General features: G+C 43.9%; 1 protein-coding gene across 2 annotated transcripts; it reads left to right on the plus strand.

Moving 5' to 3' along the window:
- Positions 1–415: 415 nt before the first annotated feature.
- On the plus strand, positions 416–14,630 carry spon2a (spondin 2a, extracellular matrix protein). Of its 2 annotated transcripts, XM_026999331.2 has the most exons (7): positions 426–504; positions 1,466–1,486; positions 3,435–3,663; positions 5,195–5,415; positions 12,712–12,903; positions 13,205–13,379; positions 13,774–14,630. In XM_026999331.2, exons 3-7 carry the CDS (start codon positions 3,435–3,437, stop codon positions 13,959–13,961), a joined length of 1,005 nt encoding a protein of 334 aa, XP_026855132.2. In that variant the 5' UTR covers positions 426–504; positions 1,466–1,486; the 3' UTR covers positions 13,962–14,630. The 2 variants fall into 2 exon arrangements, with proteins under 2 accessions (XP_026855131.2, XP_026855132.2); XM_026999330.2 differs by lacking the exon at positions 1,466–1,486 and having other exon boundaries at positions 416–504.
- Positions 14,631–14,872: the final 242 nt, after the last annotated feature.

Here is a 14,872-nt window from a genome sequence, read left to right on the forward strand (position 1 = left end):
CCAAATCTAAACGAAGTGCATGCATTTTCCATAGGCAGTGTGTTCGGAGTAAGGCTTGAGGATGCTGCAGGATGCAAGGATGCACACTCAGCTTTTCACCCTAACAGGGTGCCCTTAAGCAACTGTTTCCACCGTTTGAGGAATCCTGAACTAAAGCAACTTTGTGCAATAAAATGTGCTTTGCCTGATGTTTGCCTACAGAGATGAGGGAGTTTAATGGCAATGGGGGAGAGGAGGAGAATTTTTGCATGGCTGTGAAGAGCTAAGGAGAGACATAGAGGTAGACGAGAGAGAGAGAGAATGAACGAACACAACTCTTATGGGAGAGTGTGTGTGCTCTGCACCCATACAAGGAGGGGGTGTAGAATGGGAGGGGAAAGGGGGGGAGAGAGCGTGTAAGCGACAAGGGGAGAGTGAGAAAGAGAGACAGAGTAGAGAAGAGTACTGCACAGTGCTGCACATCATCTCCTCCAACTCTTCCTTTCTTGACCTCCTCCAGAACAGGTAAGAACAAGCCGCACTGCCGCTGTGAAATGCATCTCTTGTGCTCTCCCTCTTATCTTGTCCATCTCTGTCTCTCTCCGCAGGACTGATGTTCCTTTCAAAAACTGTGCCCTCTTTCTGAGTGATTTAACATATGAACTCCCTGTAACCAGTTTCTTGCTTTCTCTTTTCTTTTCTCTCCTTTATTGCTCAATTTTTCTTATTCCATGGTCTTGAAAAGTCCATCATCACTGTGGTTTCTGTGTGTATGAGATGAAAATGGGAGTTTCTCAACCTTTCTGTCGTTTGTGTTTCACACTGTGTCGGGCTCGGTAATTTTGTCTTAGCATGGTAAGAAGTGTCGAGCATTTTTTTGGCTCTTCTATTCCTCTCCTGATTTTATTGTGTCTGGTTCGTGCTCATGGAAGGGAAATGCTGTCTGAAAGCTGAATATGAGGTTTGAGGGTGTGTGTGTCTTGTGGCTTGTCTAACAAAGAGGGCAAATAAAAGTTGGTTTGCTTTAGGCCAGTGTGACTAAAGCTAGCAAAGCCAACAGTACTGGTTAAGTTTTAAATCAATGGAACTGACTATAACACTGGCAATTCTGGCTCCGGGCTTTTTTCTTCACCAATCACAATAACTTTTAATGCAAAACACTATTTTATCTTTAAAGGTGCCCCAAGTCTTAGTTTTGTGTTATGCAAGACACAAATGACAGATTTTCTGTTTGCCACATGTCATAACATTGCAGCAGAAAGAGGTGTTACTGAGGAAAAGAACTACTGTCAGATGTGGTAAATGTGGTTAATATTTCCTTAAATGAAATGAGAAGTCAAACATATTACTTTAATTAGCAAATGTTTGTGTAAATGACTTGGATCAAATGCATCAAGTCCTTATGAAGTAATGCAGAAGTTGGTTGGCAACATAGAGATGTGCAGCACAGTAACTGAGTTTGTTGTGTTTGTGTCGTTTTCTGCAGATGTCAATGGAAAGACTTTGAGTGAGTGTTCTGTTTTCATGAGTTGTGTGTTAACATTCTCTGTATTCTCACTTTGTGTTCTCTCCCACGCAAGCATCTTTCTTTGGTCATGTTTGGTTTCTCGAAAATGCTTTATGGCAGTGCAGTGTACCCGATAAATACACACGACTTTAAGGCTTCCAAGAAGAGTTGCATCAGACCTTTCAGATCTGTGGTCCAATAAAAGGAAGACAGACGGTCACACTGAAAACGAACATAGCTTTCGTCCTTCAGCAGTTGTATCTGTGATTTAGGCCTCTTTTCAAATCTGAGGAAGTCTAGATTGCACCAAAGACCTAGAAATTAGATGGTTAGACATTAGCTCACCTCGGGTGACTCAACATTGTCCCATATGTTAATATGGTTTATATCACTTCTGATGAAGAATTATTGTTCTCCACTTTGTGCTGCATGGGTCTGATCATTGTTTTGTGCTGTTACAGTTCCTTCTAGCTAAACACACTTTCTAAAAGCCTATACATCAGTCTTTTAACTTGCATTAATGACTTCAAAATTTAAAAGCCACTTTAAAGTTTAAAAATACTTGGGTGGAGGAGGCGGTTGAAGCTTGCTCTTTAATCTGTGGACCCATCTGATCATGGGTGATTGGTTCATTTAAGGAAACAGCTGGCAGGGTGGGTGCTGGAGACCTGGTGCTAGTGACCTAGTGACCTTCGGGGCGTTATTGTCTTTATAAAGTGGCTGTGACAGACAGGGCAGCTCCCTGCGGAGTGTTCAGCCATGCCACCGCGTGCCGCGCCGACCGCGGCGGCGGCGCTCTCACTTCACACAGCCACTCAGACAGAAATATCTCAGCCCGAACGGCTTTGCCACTGTTCTGCTATTTTAATGCGGCCAGGCAGTAAATCAGGGAGTGTGTGTATACGCATGGGAGCATGTCGGCGCACGCTTGTGTATGCATGTGCAGAGAGGAGATGAGGGGGGGGGGGGTTGGGGTTTGAAGGGCTTTTGTGGAGTTTGATTTATGCTGATCTGAGGCTCTAGGTAGAGCTCCATCTAGGAGCAGAAAAGAGCACAGAGAGAGGGACCTGCTGCTCTAGTTCCTGCTCTGTCATCACGCCCCTCATCTGACCCTGCACAGCCCTGACAGATGCTTTATTTTAAGTTTGGCTCTTTACACCAGTCTCACCATTTATAACAGTTACGTCATTATAAAGGAGTTTAAATTGGCAAGCTTCTGACCTCTAGTCAAGAGCAACTGAACACACTACAAACACGCAGTGACTTAGCATATGTAATGTTGCATATGTGTAAGTGACAGTAATATGTTGGTATCTCTTAAAAATGGGCTAACATAACAGAACCTCAGGACATCTCCATAACTTGTGCTTATCTAAGGTTTGAAATTACGAGATGATGTAATGAGACACAAATAAGATTGACCAATCATTATATGTGCCTGGTTGCTTAGCAAGAGGCAAAAATAAACTGCAGTCCCTGTCTTCAGCTTTTAATCACAAAGGATTTGAGGGGCCCATCTGAAAACCTTGCACCTGGTGCAAAGTGCTGTAACACCATTCTACGCAAATTATGATGATATAATTTCAGATATAATAATCTCTGTATTAGAATGCAGAGGATTTGGAGGATTCACACAGTTGCGAGGCATCAGCTTCAGTCCCTAAAGAATATCTATGAAGCAGTGATCAAGTTAACGAATTCGGAAGTTTGATACTTCAGGTACAAAATTTGTACCAAGATTTGGTAGGAAGAAGTTTTATTTGGTAGGAAGAAGTACTGGATTTATAATGCAGAACAATTACATGCTAGACATATGGTTTGCCCTGGTCTAACAAAAGCACTTCAACTCACCGGCAAATTATCTAGATTTTCAGTAATCTGTAGGTTTTGCAGCAGTTCACGAGTACAAGCCTGTAGTGATGTCTTCCCCACTTTATATTTACTGCAGATGATGTCATCCGATACCTTCATCCCTGGTTGGCTTCAGCACCTGCTTATTGTGCTCTTGAAGCTTACCCTCTCCTGTGCCTCGCCGGTAAGAGTGGCCAATGAAACTGCATGCACTGCTCGAGGAGCTGCCTCTTACATCCTGGTCTTCACTGGTCACTGGAGCTCACAGATGTTCCCGAAACAGTACCCCCTATTCCGACCTCCCGCACAGTGGTCCAAACTTGTAGGTAAGACATGTCTATAGGGTATATGAGTCAGAAGAGATACTCTGTAAAACTGTCCTTTACCTTCTGCTGAGCTCTGGAGCTCAGTATGAGGTGTACCAGCCCAAAAAGATGGCTGTCCCTTCTGGACTGCCTCCACAGAGCCTCTCCATGCACTCCCTGATTTCAGTTCTGTTCCCAATGAAATTTGTCTGTGTGGGGCGGGTGGGGGAGGGGAGGTCTTACTTGAGGTTGTGACATGTTGGAAGGCTGAAGATTCACAGCTGGCCTATTAACCTACCGTGGTGCCCCCCACAACCCCATGAGAACTTCCCAAACCCCCTCCCCCTGCACCTCCTCCATAAGTGAGTGAGGCAGCCTAATGAGGAAAGCAGAGGGCAAGAAATAGAGCGGGGGGGGAAAGGAGGGGAAGTGTAATAACTGTTACCAGATGATACCAGGTACCCCACAGCTCCCCTTGACCTGAAGTGGAGAGTAAGAAGCCCGAGAGAGACAGACAGAGAGACGAAGAAAAAGCAGGGCAGAGACAAGCTAAGTGGGAGAGGGAAATGGACCTTTGGTGCCCTTCTGCATACAGATGTTACACAGCATTAATACCGGGCTACCAAGCAATGCCAGCCAGAGGGGGATGTAAGGCCCTACGACTGTGACCCAGACATTTACATCTGGTGTGTGTGGGTTGTGGGGATGGGACAGATCAGGCCACTCCTTTATGCCTCCCTGTTCAACTTTAAAGTAATTTGTTTTAAAATTGCAGTCAAATTGAAAAGAAATGAGAGTAGATGTGAAGAAGTGAGTAGACCCTGTCTACATGAGGGTTTGGTTTGGTAAAGGCAGATATGGCAGGGGGAGGAGGGCTTGCTGTGGTTCTGTGGTAATGTTGCCTGAGGTGAAGACATTTGGTTCTGACTGATTGCGTATATGCACAACCAGTCATGCCCTGCATTGAACGGATGAAGTATGTCAGTGTAACCAACAATATTTTCCTCTTTCTGTCTGTCTCTGTCTCTGTCTCTCTCTCTCTCTCTCTCTCTCTCTCTCTCTCTCTCTCTCTCTCTCTCTCTCACCCACCAAAATGGTTTGTATCTGCATAAATTAAAAACTTTATTAATGAGATTTCAATCTCCTCTAAGCTTTAGTAGCTGTTACAGCTGTTTTGTCACTGTGTCGCACACTGGCGCACACTGGCGCACACTGGCGCACACTGGAGTTTCTGAGAGGATACAGAAGTATGGCAGAAGTGCGTTTGGTCGTGTGTGGGTGTTTAGATGGACGCAAAGCTCCTGGAGTGTGTATATGGTACATGTGCCTGTCCATCAGCATGCCACGACATGCCTTATGGATTATTATTACCTGGTTTTATTTTGATAGATTTTATTTTATTTATGTAGAGCTGGTCACACGTGAATTACTAAATCAGTATCAGTAAAATCATTTTAGATGTTTCACCTAAACTTTGAGTACCACATGAAAGTATTTTCTTCACATCTTAATTAAATCTTAATTGCTTAATTAACTCTCCATCTCCCTACAGCTGTCACCCATAATGATCAGTACCAGCTGTGGCAGGAGGGGGCGCCAGCGAGTCTTGGTGTACAGATATTCGCTGAGCTGGGTGTGACTGTGGAGCTGGGGAAGGAAGCCAAGGAAGCAAGGAAGAGAAAAGCGTTGGGCTCCATGTACCGCACAGCTGGGATCCCCGCCGGTGTGGGCCACAGCTCCACTGAGCTGCTTCTGCTGCCAAGGAGCCCACTGGTATGTCCAGATGGAAAGGCCTGAGGGCCTGAGGGTCCTGAGGGTCCTGAGGGGCTGATGGGCCTGAGGGGCTGATAGGCCTGAGGGGCTGATGGGCTGAGGGCTCACAGGATGTGCTAACTTGGCAGTTATCTCTGTTTAGACCAATTATTAATAATATACATACAATATATAAAGCATAATTTAAGTTACTATTAAGTTACTATTGATGAAATTCTTATACTAAACTAATTTTCTTTTTTAAATCTTGCCTAAAACAAGTTGTGTTGATGTCAGGTCCTAAAGATAAAATCCTCTGTTGGTCCTCTGGCCGACAAAGGACACTACAATAGCCACAATATAAACAATAAAGACGAACTAATGAGAGAAAAATAAATTAGCTAATTAAATAAAAAATAAGTAATGAATGTCTGTTCCAGTTTTTAGAAGTCATAGCACGTGTGTCCGAACCCCATCTTGCATGAGAATGTCTGTTCAGGGCAACGGAGAAGTGGTTAGCTGGGGTGGAGGGGTGGTGGGCTGGTGGGCTACAGCATGGGTCATCAGGGGGTGGTGGAAGGAGCCTTAGAGGCTCAGTAACAACATGACATCAGGAGTAGGTGTACCTCGACAGAAAGAAAGAATAGATTATTAGGCATGTCCAAGTACAAAGATTTGTAAATTAGGGAACTATAATGTACAAAGATGACCTTCGGCAGAGGCTATGGCAGCACAGCATTAAGTATAGCACCACAAGGAAACACAGGCATGAGGGCTCCCTAGAACATCAGCACTCCACCGCTCTCTGTCTCTGTACTGTGGGGCATTTACATTTATGGCATTTAGCAGACGCTCTTATCCAGAGCGACTTACAAAAGTGCTTTGTCATTTACTCATAGAATATATCCAAGTACAGTATAGTAGGTTAGAATTAAACATACCAATGAACTAGAATACTGCAGAATACAGGGATGAATGCTGATACCTAGAAGTACAAAATACATAAGGTCTATCTTAAACAATGATAAGTGCTATAAACAATAAGTGCTAGAGTTTGTTAAAAAACATAAACAGTGCCCTACAATAAGTACTAAATTAGTCAGTCAATAAGGGAGCAGTGTCAGTTGTCTTTTAAGTATTCTGCAAATAGATGGGTCTTCAGTCTGCGTTTGAAGACTGCAAGGGACTCTGCTGTCCGGACATCAAGTGGGAGTTCATTCCACCATCTTGGAGCCAGGACAGAAAATAGTCTCGATGCTTGTCGTCCATGATACCTAAAGCAAGGTATTTCAAGCCGAGCCGTACTTGAGGTTCAAAGTACTCGAGGTAGAGATCGGTCTTTGACCATTGACCTCATGTATGAAGGGGCTGGTCCATTTTTGGCTTTGTAGGCAAGCATCAAGGTTTTAAATCTGATGCGTGCAGCTACAGGGAGCCAATGAAGGGAGCGCAGCAGTGGAGTAACGTGTGAACTTCGGAAGATTGAAGACCAGTCGTGCTGCTGCATTCTGGACAAGTTGTAGAGGTTTGATGGCTCTTAGAGGAAGACCAGCAAGTAGCGAGTTGCAGTTGTCTAGCTTTGAGATCACAAGAGACTGTACAAGCACCTGGGTAGCTTCCTGCGAAAGAAAGGGTCGAATCCTTCGTATGTTACAAAGGAGGAATCTGCAAGACCGGGTTAGATTAGAAACATGAGTTGAGAACGACAACTGGTTGTCCAAAGTTATACCCAGGCTATGGGCAGCTTCGGATGGTGATACCAGGGAGTTCTCAAAGGAAACAGTGAGGTCATGGTAAGGGTTGAGAGTACCTGGGATGAACAGAAGCTCAGTTTTACTGGGGTTGAGCTTCAAGTGGTGGGCTGTCATCCATGACGCAATGTCAGTCAAGCATGCCGAGATACGTCTGGAGACCTGCGTGTCAGAGGGTGGAAAAGAAAGAAATAACTGAGTGTCATCGGCATAGCAGTGGTAGGAGAAACCATGAGAAGATATTACATCACCAAGAGAACGAGTATACAAAGAGAAGAGAAGGGGGCCTAATACTGAGCCTTGTAGAACACCAGTGTAGAGTCTATACGGTTTAGATGTGGATCCTCTCCATGTCACCTAATAGGACCGTCCATCCAGATAGGACTGAAACCATCTTCAAGCAGAGCCAGTCACACCAAGCCTGGAAAGAACAGAGAGAAGAATGTTGTGGTTCACTGTGTCAAAGGCTGCTGAAAGGTCTAGAAGAATCAAAACAGATGACTGTTTGGCAGCTTTAGTGGCATGAAGTTTCTCAGTCACCACTACGAGGGCCGTTTCTGTGGTTTGTAGCCAGACTGATTGGGATCGTGCAGCTGGTTCTGGGTGAGAAAAAGAGACAATTGATTATAAACTGTTCGTTCAAGGGCTTTTGAGAGGAAAGAAAGAAGTGATACCAGTCTGTAGTTGGTAACGCTGGAGCTGTCAAGTGTGGCCTTCTTGAGGATTGGTACCACCCTGGTGGTTTTGAATGCAGTAGGCACGTATCCAGAAGATAAGGAGTTGTTGATGATGACAGAGATGAAAGGAAGCAGATCTCTTGCGATTGTCTGGAACAGAGCAGAAGGAATCGGATCCAGCGGACATGTAGTCAGATTGCTAGAAGTCAGGAGTAGAAGAATTTCATCTGTGGAGAGAGGAGAAAAAGAAGTCAGAGAGTTGGATGTTGAGGAATGCACGTTAGTTGGAGGGTTGGGAACAGAGGAAAAGGACTGGTGGATTGCTGCAACCTTCTCCTCAAAGAAGGTGATAAAATCCTCTGGAGTAAGAGATGAGGAAGGAGGGGGAGGATTAAGGAGAGAAGAAAAATAGTGAAGAGCTTGCGTGGATCAGATGATGATGATGATTTGAATTTCTCCCTATAGTAGGATGACTTTGCAGATGTTACTTCCAGTGAGAACTTGGAAAGGAGAGACTTGTATGAGCTAAGGTCTAAATCTACATGAGATTTCCTCCACCACCTCTCTGCAGTCCTTAGTTCTCTCCTGTGGCAGCGAAGTGTTTCTGTTAGCCAGGGGGCAGGTGGGGAGGACTTAGTGGGTCTAGAGGAGAGAGGGCACAGATGATTCATTGATGGGGAGAGTGTAGAAATGAAAGTATTTGTAACTGTATCCAAAGAGAGGATAGAGAGTCAGGGTAAGGCAAGGGTGGGGCAAGACCGTTCAGTGCTTTGTAGATCATTAGAAGTATTTGATTATTAATATGAAATTTTACTGGGAGCAGTGGTACAACCAGATAGTAAGGCATTACAGTAGTTCAATCTGGAAGTGATAAAGGCATGGACTAGCTTTCCTGCATCATGTGAAGATAGTATGTTCCTAAGCTTTGCAATGTTCCTGAGGTGGAGAAAGATTGTCCTAGAAATATTATTTATATGAGCTACAAATGAGAGCCTGAGGACCATAATTACACCAAGATCTTTAACTGTTAAAGAAGGTGTGATTGGGAGACCATCAACGTTTATTATGTAATTAGAGAGCGAAGGCATAGTCTGTAGGCCTAATAGAAGGCATAGTCTGTAGGCCTAATAGAAGCACTTCTGTTTTAACAGGATAACGTGAGAGAACGTTTCTTGACATCCAGTGTCTGATGTCCTTCACACATTCCTCAGTATTATTAAGCTGATATTTGTCCTCTGGTCTGGCATATATATATATAACCCTATATATAAATAGATGGCAAAGTTACAGGAAAGTGGGTTTTGCAATAAAAACAGAAGAGACAGGTTAGGCCGATTTAGGAAATCCATGTATTAAGGAAGATGACAGCTTAGGTCCAATATTCCCTAAGTAAGGATCCCAGACTTTGTAGAAGGTGTCCACTGAAGAGTAAAACATACATGAAATGTATTCATTGGCGATACACTCCATTATCGGATCCAGCTCTATTGGAACACCAAAAATTACACACAGTTCATTGACAATACCAGATCAATAGCTTTGTAGCTTCATGCATGACCAGAAACAGTGAATATAGCCAAGCACTAAATAGTTTTTTAAATAATCTGAATACCTGTAGATGATCTATGAGGTAACTCATATATAGCAGGCTATTAAGTTTCAAAGAATAAATATAGAATGTATAATGCTAATCATTTAAACCAGAAGATATGAAAATCCTGCCACTAGTTTCAAGTTTCAAGTTTGGTTTATTTGTCACATACATAGTCATACACAGTACAACACGCAGTGAAATGGTGGAGAGTGCTCTGTCCAAACTGAGGAAGAGAACCAGGGGTGCATAGAGAAAAAAAAAATATATACAGATAAATATATATATTCTATGTATGTACAAAATATATTAATAATGTATGTACAATATATATGTATATTGTGATTATATACACAATGTACAATGTATATGGTTGAGTATATATGTACACAATCTACAGAATGTACAGATCCATTGTATAGTACCATATCTACAGTTGTTGTAACAGCCTCATGAAGTTCACACAGTGCAGTGTCCATGTTAGCCTGAGGTGGGATGTACACGGTGTTGATGATGACCGAAGTGAACTCCCGGGGAAGGTAGAAGGGACGAAGCTTGAGGGCGAGCAGCTCCAGGTTGGGTGAGCAGGAGCAGGCGAGAGTAACAACGTTGGCATTGTTGCACCAGCTGTTGTTTACCATCACACACACTCCGCCGCCTCTCGACTTCCCCGAATCTGCCGTCCTGTCCATGCGGTGAACCGAGAAGAACTCGGCCGGCTGTATAGCGTGGTTTGGTACCGCTGGGTTCAGCCACGACTCGGTGAAGCAGAGGAGATTGCAGTCCCGAATGTCCCTCTGGAACTTTATCCTGGCCCAGAGGTCGTCTAGCTTGTTATCCAGAGACTGGACGTTGGCTAGCAGGATGCTAGGTAAGGGATCCTAGTGTTACATAGTAGGTCAAAACTGAAAACAATTTCTTTTGCGTTTAGTTGTGAAGTGCTCAGTAGACCATAATAACAGCAAAAACCAAAGCGGCTTTCCAGAACCATCCAGAGTTGTGCTCTGAGCCCCCTCCAAAACCACATCCTCCTCTCCCCAGGCCCGGGTCTCTGGCCTGTGTCTCTTGTACCCTGAGCTCTGCGCCATGCAGCCCAAGCCATCGTCTGGATCCTTCTCTGCCACTCTTGATTGTTTATCTTCCAATGTCTTACGCTTTCCACTGACTCATGGCTGCTCCCCTGACCGGTGGGGGACATTTGGGCGTAGCGGCTAAAAATGGCCACAGGTGGGGATGCGACGACTTGTGTTCATTACCCAGAGGGCTATTTTCAATTTGGCACCTGCAAAATGAAAAGAAGCCTCCTAAAAAAAGGAAAGAAAAGAAAACATCAGGTACACTGTGGCTCTCGGACACGTGTCTGATGTGGCTGCCCGCTCGTAGCTGACAGGCAGGACGTCTGCTGCGGTAAGGCTGTTTATAGGCCTTATCATGAGGCCATGGATGCCTCGTGGCTCTGTGAGTGTCTTTGTGTGCATGTGGGAGTAGACACAAGGGTGTGAGGAATGTGATATTTATCTGTGTTTATCTGGCCTCTACCACCTGTCACACGCGAACAACTTGAACAATGGAACATGCAGTATTGAACGATCCTTGGCTCTCTCTCTCTGCTTTGCTCTTCATCTCTCTTTCCCTTCTCTCCCTTTCTTTACTCAGATGCACAGCATTATATGCACCTGCAGCCTGTTGGGTGTTTGTGTGTATGACACATTAGGTGGTTATGCCATAGCAATGTCTTCAGGCCAGCACACAGACATCTTGATTTCACCTTACATGCACTTCCCCAGAAATGAAAAGGCCAAGTTGTCTGGGATGTTATGGAGACAGCACAATGTACTATTAATGTGGAGACAAGATCACTCTGTTGCACATGCCTTTTAGAGCTTTCTTAGTTTACCTGCACAGTACTGACGTATGGAAGTGCATTAATAGGGCAAAGCTCACATTCAAACATTTCTGAACGGACTGGGTTTCAGTCAGACAGCCACGTAATCATAGGGTAAGGATTGGAATATCATTTGATGGATTTAGCTTGGAGAGTCCTTCTGGCCACAGTCACACAAACACTTAAGATGAACTAGTTTATCAAAAGCCACAAATTGTTTGCCCATAAATATTTATAAGTCACTTTTCAAGCGATTATGCATTTAATGGGAAACAGGCAATACTAGAGTTTCAAGCAGCAGCTGAGAAAGAGAGAAAAGTATGATGGCAACAAAAATTTTTCCTGACATGGTGTAATTTGCTGTAAGTTAGGTTTGGTGGTCAGGGGAGAGTTGGAGTGCGTGGGGGTTGTCTTTCACTAACTTAAAGTGAAATGGAAGCCAAAAAGTGTATGAGTGTGATGGTGTAGCCACCGATTTGCTAGTGTGTGTATGTATGTGTGTGTGTGTACATGCACCTAGTCTGCTCTCACCAGTGTTAGTTGACCATAGTAGACGATGGAGAGATGTGGCCGCTCCCACTGCTCCCACGCCAGTGAAAGTGATCTAGCAGGGCGGATTCCTGGAAAAGTCAAGGCACTAGGACAGGAGGGGGAGGAAGAGCAAAACAAGGCTGGCTGGGAGATCAATTCATTTACTTCTGTAACAGGATATTGGAAGAGGAAACTGTGCATCATTATAGGCAGACGTTTTGAAGATAATGTTCATATTATATGGTATTTCTATCGGAATACGATGTATATAAAACAAAATGTGAATAATAAAGGACACTGTGGGCTTTGCAGCAGTGCCTGATCATGGGCTCAGAATAACCTCAGCTACCTCATGCATTACTAATGTGGTGATTTCAACCTTTCAGATCTAAAGCCAGTAATAAGCAGTAATGTATCTGAACTGTCCATTTGGTTGCACTTTATATGCATGCTCCACTAAAAACTCTGGCTGCATATCAACTTTTGCTCTAATCTTGAAATAGCCCTGTCCCTCAGGATCGTGTGTAATTGCGTGTGGTTGTATGTGTGTATTTGAGACGGACTGAGAGTGTGTGTGCTGTGACCTAGGGGCTCTTCCTGCATGAGGTCATATCCCAACAGGAAACATTCATCACCATTTAAAGGAAAAACACCCAGCAGGTTTCAGTCTAACAAACATAGGAAAAATGGAAAATTCTGGAAATTGCTGCAAAGAAATGTTTCAGATATGACTTATGAACTCAATTACTCTTGCATAGTGAGGCATGTACAGCTCACAAAAGTAAATTGCCAAAAAATTTACTTTATAAGAATCTGTGGCGGTATGTGTGCATAACTGTATGTGCCTCTGTGTGTCTAATTACGCTACATTTTCTCACTCAGCTCTCCCTGATGGTGAAAGTGATTCCCAGTCCTGACTGGTTTGTGGGCATTGACAGTCTAAACCTGTGTGAGATGGGGCAGTGGAAGCAGGAAGTGACCATTGACCTGCACCCATATGATGCTGGGACAGACAGTGGCTTCACTTTCTCTTCACCCAATTTTCCCACAACACCCCCGGAGAACATCACCATGGTAAGACAGTCCATGAGCTCTCTCCTCTACACCTGAGAAACCTTCTACAGTACTGGTGACAGCCATGCAGAAAAGAAATGCTCCTTTTCTAATGGGCTGGTGATAATGCGCATAACATTTTCCATGAAATCCAGTGTACAACAGTGGTCTTATTTTAGGAAGTGTTCTATTAAATTAGTTTTTCCTTTGTCATGTTCCTTTTGGGATTAAAAGAATATTTTGAAATAGGTGATTTCAATTATGTGCTGGGATATAAGAAACCTCAAAATCTGCGTCATTGTTGTTTCATTTTAAAATGCAGATTACATCTCAAAGGCCAAATCATCCAGCTAACTCCTTCTACTACCCACGCCTGACAGAGCTCCCGCCCCTGGCCACCGTATGGCTGAAGAGACAGACACGCTCACCTGTCCGTCAACAGAACCATGTTTCTAATCACATTCTACCCCATCATACCAAGCCACAGCAGTTCTCAGGTGAAAATATAGACTTGAAGGAGGAAATAGCTTGTGCATGTGCTATTATTTACCTCACCAAAAACCTTTGACATACCATTTAAACTTGAATAAAATAGTTCAAATTACAATTATAACATAGCAAACTATGAATAAAAGCTAAAAGAGGCCAATAATCATTATGCAAATGAGATAAAACTAAAAGAGCACAATTAGCTTTATGGAAATAAGTGACTGATGAGATAGAAAAAGATTAGCATTATGCAAATGAATGAAAGCTAACCCATTAACACTGGCAAATTAACTCATGCCCATTTTGTTCACACTCACTTTGTTCCCACTGTTAGATTTGTTAGCATTTTTTGGGTGGGCTGCTCCTTGAGCACTCATTCATGGCTGGCTCATGTTCTTGCAGAGACACCGTTGGACTGTGAGGTGTCCTTATGGTCCTCGTGGGGCCTGTGCATGGGGCCGTGCTCACGCGGAGGTGTGCGCCACCGCACGCGCTACATCCTGCTGAAACCGGCCAACAGTGGCGCCCCCTGCCCCGAGCTGGAGGAGCAGTCCCAGTGCACACCGCACAACTGCCTGACGCAACAGTGACAGCCACCTGGGCACCGGCGCAGACACCCCAACGTGGCCCGCATTAAGAGCGGCTTTGAGACGCAGGCCAATGCGAGGCTGCGGCTGCAGGAGGCAGGGGCATGGCTGGTGCTCGCCTGCCCCACCCACCCAGCTGCCCTGCCTGGACAAGCACGGCCTGTCTAGTCTGTTCATAGAGAAACTCTGATCATAGGTACCGCTTTTCTATGGTAAACACAGCGTGTTGAAAAATAATCACATGCATCATACTTTGCAGCTGCAGTTATTATGGAGAGTGGATCTTTTTTAATATACACACCTACTGACCTGTCAAATGTAGGTCCTATGGACATTTTTATTTTCTTGTTTTTTTCATTTCACCATTGCACTGAGACAAAGGTACTTCAGTTGTGGAATGAATTGACCAACAGTGCTGTTCACTAGTAGACATGGAAACTGAAATCTTACATTGGGAAAGATGGGCCAGGTCCCTTTTATTAGGCTAACAGACCCTGAACCATGTCTAAGTTCAATTTGAATACATAATCATTATATATATATAATGAGTTGTATATATGTTGTTTTTGCCCTTTTCTCTCTGTCTAATAAATACATTTGTTTTCCTTAATAATAATGAACTTTAGTATTCTGGTAGATGTAATTTTGGTGCAATCTAGAATAAACTCAGATTTCCCTGCTCAAACACTCCTATTCATTTACTGATAGGTTTTATTAGGTGTGTCTGAGCATGAAAATCATAGACAGTGCTAGACTCCATCCAGTTCACCAAGAATGGAATTGGCCAATGCTGATCTAGCCAAATGCAGTACTCACATACCCCCCCCCCCACCCCCAGAGAGAGAGAGAGAGAGAGAGAGAGAGAGAGAGAGAGAGAGAGAGAGAGAGAGAGAGAGAGAGAGAGAGAGAGAGAG

Source organism: Electrophorus electricus, chromosome 12 (assembly GCF_013358815.1).
Source record: "Electrophorus electricus isolate fEleEle1 chromosome 12, fEleEle1.pri, whole genome shotgun sequence".
Lineage (NCBI taxonomy): Eukaryota > Metazoa > Chordata > Actinopteri > Gymnotiformes > Gymnotidae > Electrophorus > Electrophorus electricus.

Coding starts and splice junctions, on each gene's coding strand:
- spon2a (XM_026999330.2), top strand. CDS start 3,435: ATGATGTCATCCGATACCTTCATCCCTGGTTGGCTTCAGCACCTGCTT. Junction 5,416..12,711: donor TGCTGCCAAGGAGCCCACTG/GTATGTCCAGAT, acceptor TTTCTCACTCAG/CTCTCCCTGATGGTGAAAGT. Junction 13,380..13,773: donor CAAGCCACAGCAGTTCTCAG/GTGAAAATATAG, acceptor ATGTTCTTGCAG/AGACACCGTTGGACTGTGAG.